Source organism: Abrus precatorius, unplaced genomic scaffold (assembly GCF_003935025.1).
Source record: "Abrus precatorius isolate BTA unplaced genomic scaffold, Abrus_2018 Scaffold9, whole genome shotgun sequence".
In the NCBI taxonomy this organism is placed as follows: Eukaryota; Viridiplantae; Streptophyta; class Magnoliopsida; order Fabales; family Fabaceae; genus Abrus; species Abrus precatorius.
The window spans coordinates 16,196,036-16,205,921 of record NW_020874439.1 but is presented as its reverse complement, the minus strand read 5'-3'; the positions used below and the strand labels follow the sequence as shown (position 1 = coordinate 16,205,921).

Below are 9,886 nucleotides of genomic sequence, written 5' to 3'. Positions count from 1 at the left end.
AACTATCTAGTAGTCTAATCCTCTCAGTAGGTGTTGTCATCTTGGTTCCCTAAAATGTTTACGTAAGGATGAATGAGTCTCTATTTTTATTACTAAGCATACAATCGCAAATAATTCAATGATACAGATAAAGTAATCATGCAAGCATTATATAATAAGATTATTAATATCCTAATTTATTCAACTTAAGTCCATTACTACTACACTTTCATTGTCCCATTTCACTGTCCCTGGGATCCCTCGAGGTCTTCCTTAGCATAGATAGTCGCTGGATAGCCGCAGCTACACGGATATAGCGTGTGCCAACCCGGCCCTTTTTAGCAAAAGCATAGTCATAAGTATTAGTCAGGAAATGAGTGTGAGGCCTATGGTGCTCCTACTCTCATTTGTTTTGCGTAATTCAAGAGGAGCATCCACCACCCTCATTTCCCTAAGACTTCTCAATTGTCTCCATCTTCCAAACTCCTAGTGTACCTCTAAACTATCTATACTCATCCTTATCATATTCCAATCTCATTTCATTTCTCTTTCCATATTTCCCATCTCATCTCTATATTTCTCACTTTCTATTTATTAACATATTATTCATGCTTTTATCTCTTTCTTTTACTTTAGTTCATTATTATATCACACATAAATCAATCATTGCCGAGAGTTAGTTCCCTCGGACTCAGTCTACCATGTATATGCATATACAGTCAAAATAAAAATTATACACATCATTGAACATCACAAAATAAGCTTCAAACATAACAAAAACATGTTTTCATCCAACATATACTTAAAGTCATACATTTCATCACAACATCTTCATGAATATAAGCATATCACTTCCTTAGTAACAAAATAGAGTTCTATTTATACCTTGAAATAAAGGTTTAGTAAAGGGTTTTTTGAGGGATATTGCTCAAAAGACTGAGTTCTTCCTAAATATCACAAGAGTTTCTATTTAAAGGAGGAAGAACAGGAAAATAACCAAGGAAATGAAGAACCAAGTTCTAAAAACTTATCAAAGAACAAGGCAAGTGATCTTCCAAGCTTTGATCGGAGAAAAGTTGAGGTTTATTAAGGATTTGCTGAGAAAATGAGGAGAGAAGTCAAAGAGAACATATGAGGGTCATGACTTGGATTATAATCTAAGTTTCTTAATTTGGAAACCCTTAAATACCCCTTAACTTGTGACATTCTTGCTACAGTGAGTCAATTCTTGCTACAGCGAGTGATTCTGGCTACAGCGAAAAAACTAGACAAAATCACACTTTGCTGTTTGTCATTCTAGCTACAACAAGAGCATCCTTGCTACAACGAGAAGATCCTCGCTACAGTGAGAGAGCATAAGAATGTTTGGTTCTGGAGGTTGATTTCTTGCTACAGCAAAAAATTCTACAACTTAAACATCTAAAACTCTCATAATTTCAAGTAACATGCATTAACAACTCATACCAAATACAAAACTAATAAATATAAAAGTGAATGGGTTTTTTCTTAAATTATTTTTCACTAATATCCAAGGACCAAAATGGGTTTCCTTATCCACAAGATCCCTTTCTATGTCAATCACAGAGCTCTCCTTGCTCATTTTTGTGATGCAAGTTTTCCTCCCTCCACACACCCATGGTTCCAAGATAAGGTAGTCTCCTGCTCTATATCAGTTTGGGTATTCTTCTTAGCTACCCCACAGTATTTCTATCTATACCTGATAGTCATATTTTAGTACATCTTTCTCTCCATGTTTTTGGTTTAATTGAGTCTCATTAGTGTACTATTTTGATGTATTAGTTTAGATTTGTGTTGGTAAGTCATGTAGGATTTAAATGTAAATCTTTCTTAATTCTTGCCATAATTTCTTGTTTTGATACAGTTTCTTGAAAAGACCATATCTGGAGCTATACTATTCGAAATTGGACAAAATTTATGTCCATGGAAAGAGAAGAGAGAGATCTACAACTTTTCTGTTGGGAGAAAAGCCCGGTTCAAGCATCTTCAGGCCTAAAAATGCGTCACAATGTTGCGGCCCTGCAATGACATTTTCAAAATTTGATTGTATTGTTGACATTACTTAGTTAGGTGTTTAGGAACCTCATTAGGGAGTTGGGCCTTAATTAAGCCCAATTATTTTGTCTTTAAATAGAGGTTATGACTTCATATAAAAGATTCTTTTCCCTCATTTTTTTTGGAATTCAAAAAGTCTCCATACTAAATTCTCTCTTCTCCTCTCCTTTATTTTCGTATTTTCATCTTCTCATCTTCTTCTCTCTCTCTTCTTCTTCCTCCTCTTCCTCTCCTGTGGTTGGCCAAGCAAACATGATTATGAAGAAAGGCTAATTTATCAATCGGTTCAAGGTTTCAAGAACTACATTGCATTCGAGTTCCAGATTAGGTTCTATCAAATTTCTTCTTTTTTCTCTCTTTTTTGATTAGGTTAATTACGTTTTTCATGATATTGAATTTTCGTTTGTATCCTAAACAGAGAATGAGTTAATTTCAGATTTGAAATAATTGAATTCACCTAATTCAATTCAATCAATCAATTATTCTAAATTTCGTTAGAGTATTGGATTTGTGATTGCGGTTCTTGTTTTGATGGAATTCATAATCTAAATTTAGATTTGAGAGTATTAATGTCAAATTGAATTAGTGTTGATTGGAATTTCGTTGGAATTGTATTCGTGTGAACAATAAGAATTGCATTGTAGGGATTGAGATCTTGAATTGGTTGAAGTTCATAGTTCGTTGGAATTGTTCTTTATTCTTCTTCTGTTGTTTACAATTGAATTCAAAACAAATCCTCCCCCAAGCTAACTGTAAACTGTATGATGGAACCGAAAGCAAGTGCATTTTATGTCCTTGCGAGATGACCTAGGCTTACTCCTTGTATTACAAAATTATTAAGAAAATCTAGCTTCTTTGATACCATTGCAACGTGGTTATTAATACCCATACTTATCACACTTAAAACATATTAGGTGTAAGCCATCATATTCTACTTTAAATTCCTGTCCTAACACTTTAAAGGCTGAGATTAATTTCTTTCTAAGGTCAATTTTAATGCATATCCTAGCAAACTTTCCTCTAGATAACAAAGAAGTATAGGGATCAATTTTCAACATTGACCCTAGACATTTTCCTACTTGCCAAAAAAACTTATTATTATATAATTCTAAAGGTAAATCAAGAATGCAAACCTACACAGACATTTTTTTTAAGATTAAAGTCCTTAGTCCTAAACAAGGGTCTCCACCGCTGAACACGAAAATAATGGTCAAGTATCTGTAACACTTTAAATTTAATTTCAAAATAATAAATTTCACAAAATGGAAATAATAAAATTTTTATTTTAAATAGACTTTTCCAACACATAGTTTTGGTAAAGTATTTCAAAATAATAAAAGTTTACAAATTTTGATCAAGTAACTCATACAAGACTAATTCAAATACATCATATGTTTAAAATAAAATCTAAGCCCTATAGCAGTATCATCCATTCCTTCATTAAGCGCGGTGCTAATCGTCTTGATTACCTAAAAAACAAATGTAAGGGTAAGTACTCTACACTATCTAACACACACAAACATAGAGACTCACCTCACATACTTCACATAATTTCTAACATATTCTACCCAAGTATAATCAATCACAAATAACACTTTTCACACATTCCATTTCAATTCACAACCGATGCACTCAATGCACCAACAATATTTTACACATACGTGCGCTCACTGCACGTAGCCACGCTCACTGTGGCACTGTGATCATAGTTTCATACCATGGATGGTCGCCGGTTACTTCCGCCTCACAGATACAACATGTGCGGTCATGAGTCGCTCGGCAAAGGTATTAGTCAATGGTTTAGTCAAGAGGAAAGTGTGCGGCCTGTGGTGTACCCACGCTCACTGTTGGTGTCACCATCACTTTCTCTTCTCCAAGGTATTTCTACCGTCCCATCTTTCACACCTTCAGTGTATCACTGAACCATTCATAACATATTCACAACCACATTTAACATGCCATTTCACACATATTTCAGCCACAAACAGTATTCATATTCGTACACGGCACACAGGCCTACATTATTTCACAGCACACGACACACAGGCCCACTTCATTCATAGCACACGACACATATGTCCATATTCCATCATACAAAGTTCAATCATACAGTTTTTATCATAATATCCCTACAACCATTCATTTCATCCTACCCAATATTTCTCAATATCGATAGTACTAAGTTCCACACGATCTTTCCACCACAATTTCACTACAATCGATCAATCAATCTCAAACGCACATATTCCAAACCATCCATATGAAAATGTATAGCAAATTACATGGCATTCAAACATAATGGGATAGGGTAGAGTCCTCCTTACCTCATATTGAAGACCTATGCACGAAATCAACTAAGGAAGTGCTCCCCACACGAATTCCGTCCTAAATACATGGAAGAATCCCATGAGAACCAAGGGAAACTGAGAAAATAGAGAATGAAATAAGAAACCGAAACCATAACCATTAAAACTTACATCCAAGCATTCCAAACACTATTTCAACCTTTAATCTAACTCCCGAACGGCTTTGGAGGCAATTTAATTGGTCAAATAAGGTTTTGGGTCGAGAAAATTGAACAGATTTTGAAGAGAGGAATGGAAAATGAAAATTTCAAATCCTAACCCCTTCAAATACTCCTCTAGTCGCAACACTCTCGCTACAGCGAAAGGCTTGCTGTAGCAGTGCCCTTTGTCGCTACAGCGAAAATCTCAGAGGAAACTGCTTCCTGGTTTTTGCAGAATCTCGCTACAGTGAGACTACACCCATAAATGCACCCCTCACTGTTGCTCTCTCGCTGTAGCGAAGGACCTCTCGCTACAGCGAGAAGGCGACAGTTTCACACCTTCCTCCCAGGGCCCTCTCACTATAGCGAGATATCTCTCGTTACAGCGAGAATACCCTGCACCATATACTTAGCCTATTTCAAACAATCCAGAAAATCAATCTCAATGAAAAAACAACATCCACATCACATTATACAAACATACACATATATTCTCATCACTATTCAATATTCATTATTATCACATCAAACTCATCACGCACTCAAGTGCAGATTCTAACATCCATTCATAAATATATATATATATATATATATATATATATAATAATCAATATTACAAAATTTGGAGCGTTACAGTATCAATCATGGACCTTCAAAGAGAGCATGTTTATAGTCTTCTATGCTCTCAAATTTGACTAAAAAAAATGGTTATCAAGATATAGTATTTTTAGTGATCCATTTTTCCCCCAAAGGTTGTTAAGTCTTTGGTTCAGGTTATTGAAGCTCACTGATTTCCTTAACAACTTAACTATGAGGGTTTACTTCAGAGGAGCACACCAGCCCTCATAATCTTCAAGAGGAATTTTAAGTTCTGGACACTGTTTCTTGTTATCTAAGTTTATTTTAGTAATGTCTTTATTCTCAAGATGAATATTGAAATCTTTTAGGACAGATTTTATGATTTCTTCGTCATTAAAAACTAGATCTAAATCCTTTGATTCTCAAACCTTATCTTTATAAGAAAAAGATTCAGTAGAAATAGGATACGAATACACCTGGACTGACATCTGATCTCCAGAGTGATGATTCTCTTGCATGGCATCCTTGCACTTTTCCATGGGTTCCTTTATTCCCATTTTTACCTTCTTTTTACTCCGAGCTACTAGATCTAACTTTTCTGTGGAATGCTTCTCCATCCTTTGCACACCGTCGTTAAAACCAGAGACTTAAATCTAGATCTTCATAGTTGACTATGATTCCTTGTTGTGCCCCAAAACTCGCGTACGAGCATTTCCTTAGACTGACTAGGGCGTGAACCCTAGTGTCTAGTCCTTTCTCTCCTTTCTTCAAGAAGAGAGAAAACTTTCTTAGAGCTCTTGAACGAAACCCTAGTAGAATTTTCTTTTTTAATTCTTGAGTCAAGAATTAATTTGATTTTATCAAAGTAACTTGTTTTATTTAAATCATGACTTATTACCTCTTTCTTGAATGTGAACTGCTAATTTTTTTTATAAACCTAAAATTAATGAAATATTAAGTTTAGGGACATTATTTCTTTTCCTTTTTGGTAATTGAGAAATAAAGACTTTTTTAGCTCAGTTTGTTAATATTGAGAAGATATTAGAACCCATGTTCATTAAAATGTAATCATAAATTTAATGTATTCTAATAGATGTGCGTATTATAATCTCTTCATATGTTACTTTAAAATGTACATTTTCTCTATGAAAATTGAATATTTGTTATATTTGAATCTATTTTAATACAAATGTACTTTCTAGAGATATTTTCTTTTAATCATGCATGGTGATTCTTTTGACATTATTAATAGTTAATTTTAAACATTTCCTATCAATTTTGTGACCTTTTTGAAGTATTTAAAATTTTATTATATGTTTTAAAATACTAAAATAATGAATAAAACATTATTAAGATATTTTATTTATTGACTAAAGTGTAACTCATATTCATTTCTTAAGAAAAGAGACTATATTTTACAACATAAGAAAAAAGTGTAATTTAAACCTCTAATAACCAAAATAAAAAATAATTTACTCAAAAATTAAGGACAAAACAGGTTAGTCTAATGTTATAATTTATGTAAATATTTAAAAATTATAAATGTCAATCTCATTAACCTTATAATACTAAATAATTAATATTTATTTGAGGGCAAAGTATGAAATTTGTATTATTAAATGGGAGTAGTATATCTATTATCAAGTATTAAAAATCTAGTATATGATTTTCAAGTACACATATTTAGAGGAGAGTTTCAATCGTAGTTATTAAAACCAAACTGAATCAATTAGTTCAACCGATTAACTTAAAATTGGTCAGATAATTAGTTAGGTAAATTGGTCAGTGGATAACATTTTTTTAAAACATTTTTAATTTTTTTTTTTAAGAATCTAAGGCTCATAGATGATAATTCTATGTATATTTATTATAATTTTTATCTTATAAATATATAATATGATTATTTTATGTTAATTTAAAATTTCAATTAACTTACATTTTTATAACTTTATATTAATTTATTACCTAATATATTATATAATATTAAAATTTATTTTATTATTACTAATTTAACTTTGTTTCAACCACAAATGAACTAATGAACTGTAAATCACTGCTTTCATTGATTTAATAATTGGTCTAATTTTAAAATTATTAGTTTGAATTAATCTTATTTAAATATTCCACACTCACTATTAGTAATATGCATATATTAAACAACTTAAAATAAGTTATTTGGCAATAAAAAGAATATGCAAAAATTTAAATATGAAAAGATTAATATTATTTAGCCACTTATTTAATTAAAAAAGTATAAAAATATTAAATGAATAATATGGTCCTAAAATATACATTGATATTTTATTTTGTTTTATCCTATATTCAAATAAATTTTAAAACTATTAACGTATAATATTTAATAAAATAAAATAAATTATTCATTTATTTAGGACGGCTTAATCGGCTGCGTAAAGGCACGCATTATTGGCCACGTGGGACTACAATTGGCAGGGGGCAACAATACCTGCCCCTGCGTGTTAGATGATGCGAATAAGTCATTGAAAAGAATAAAAAGAATTTCTCATCCAAAAAAAAAATTTAAAATTTTTATTTTTATTCAAAGTTTTTAGATATTAAATTGATTAAATTTTTCTGTTCAAAATTAACTAATCGAAATATCAAATTTTACTCAAAATAAAAAAAAAATATTCAAACTTTAATTTCGCATTTAATAAATTTTTAAAATTTTTCAAAGTTTACTAATTTTTTATTTTGTAAAATTATTTTAAATTTTAATTGCATTACACCCCCAGTTCAGATAGAAGATTAAAATTTAAGAATTTTTAGTAGAAGAAAAATAACAAAAGAGACCAATTTTGCATAATTTTTGGCAATATGTTTTTTTCAATTGAAAATACTGGTACACAGATAACTTCAATACCATTGATCTTGTTCTTTACATATAATAGGATAAATGAAGGAAAAAAAAAAAAAACACCAAGCCCCCATAACTCTCTCCGTGTATTTGTTGGTGTGTGTATCAATCAATCAGGAAAGAGATGAATATGGCTCATGGCCAAGACATGCCCATGTCTGAAGGCACAAGCAGTAGCAAGATAAAGATGCACATGAGCCTCTATTGGGGCAAAGATGCCATTGTACTCTTCTCTGAGTGGCCTAATCACAGTGTTGGAATGTACATCTTAGCCATCTTGATGGTGTTTTTCCTTGCAATGATTGCTGAGGTTATCTCCAACAAACCCATCATCAAACATGGGACCAACCCCATCATAGGAGGGTTGGCTCAAACAACCTTTTACCTCTTCCGTATAAGTTTCCTTTACTTGGTGATGCTAGCTGTCATGTCCTTCAATTTGGGAATCTTCGTAGCTGCTGTGGCTGGCCATACCTTGGGGTTCTTTTTTGTCAAATATCATGCTCTCTTTGTTGCCAACAAAGAACAACAAGGGTCCTCCACTACTCAAAAAGTTTAAATATTCCACTAAAGCTTATAAATCATGGAGTATGGTTTACTTTATACAAGTTTTTTTTTTGTATTATAGAAGATTGATGATGATAGGTGCTTGCTTGTGTTATAAGCTCTTGCATTTTGGGTTTCAGAATTTTCTAGCCGCTTTGTGCTTTGAGAAAAATAAAGAATTGAGTGTTTCAAATAAATGAAGGATTCAAACACAATCCCATATGCAGATTATTATACTTTTGATCTTGGCATAATGGTATTACTATTTGTGACAATTCATGTGAAGTGACGGAATTCTTATATGTGTGTGTCATGTTTGCGACCTTAGCTCTCAATTAATCGTGTTAATTCAATGGAGATTTCTTTTGTTTTCACTCTTAACCATATCATTTCCCTGCTATGTTTTGCAAGTATTTTTTTAACGCCGTGGATTCTGTTAGAATTTTCTTTAATTCATTATGTAATTTCTATTATGCAATGATCATTATGAAATTATCTTTTCCTTAAGTGATCTTGAATTACGCTGTTTTCACAATACAATATATGGTTTTCATACAATTAAGGGTTTAGAGAATACTAACCTGAATCTATTGTTCCTTAATGTTACATCTCTCTTTGATGTCGTTGATCCCTTTGTACTTTGTATCTTCCCCAACTCTTCCTTCTTCTTTTAGCTCCTCTCGAATGGTTGAGAGAAAATTTCTTTCCTTACGTTTACCTTGAGCTCACTTAGAGAACGTGAAAGTAAAAAAAATAGAGAATGTCATAACCCCTATTTGGTAACCACTCTTTAATTTATATGAAGGGAGAGGGGAGGGTTTCCTTATAATTGTATTTACAATTATACCTTCAATGACTCTATATTTTATATTTAACCACCATCACATTAAATTATTAATTAGAGTCATGCTATAAGTTATATAAGCCACTATAATAAGATTATTAAAATAATCTAATAATCTCTCACTTGGCCTATGTGACGACTTGAAGATTCAATGAACTGTAAGTGCGCATATCTTTGATAATATCAAGTCATCATCTTTTAATGATTTAAGTTGATCAGATCTTGGCAGTCACAAGTCATTTGACGACATGATTCCTTTCAAGTATCACAGAACCAACCCAAATCAAAATAATTTTAATCAGTCATACTATAAACTGTAACTCTGATGTGTTTTTAACATTCAACCTGTTATCAAACTCAAACCATACATGTACATTAACACAATTCAGATAATAAGTAAACAAGCAGAAACAATACTTTTATTGAATTCACAAAATGTCTACAATACTATGAGCAAAACAATCTATACACATATATGTGAATC

General features: G+C 31.9%; 1 protein-coding gene across 1 annotated transcript; it reads left to right on the top strand.

The window, feature by feature from the left end:
* The first annotated feature begins 8,136 nt into the window (after positions 1–8,136).
* Positions 8,137–8,571, top strand: LOC113850888 (copper transporter 2-like). Its single transcript, XM_027481412.1, has one exon. It carries the CDS (start codon positions 8,137–8,139, stop codon positions 8,569–8,571), a length of 435 nt encoding a protein of 144 aa, XP_027337213.1.
* The last annotated feature ends 1,315 nt before the right edge of the window (positions 8,572–9,886 follow it).

Bases quoted from the DNA above. Each gene is read 5' to 3' on its own strand.
- LOC113850888 (XM_027481412.1), top strand. From the start codon at position 8,137: ATGAATATGGCTCATGGCCAAGACATGCCCATGTCTGAAGGCACAAGC.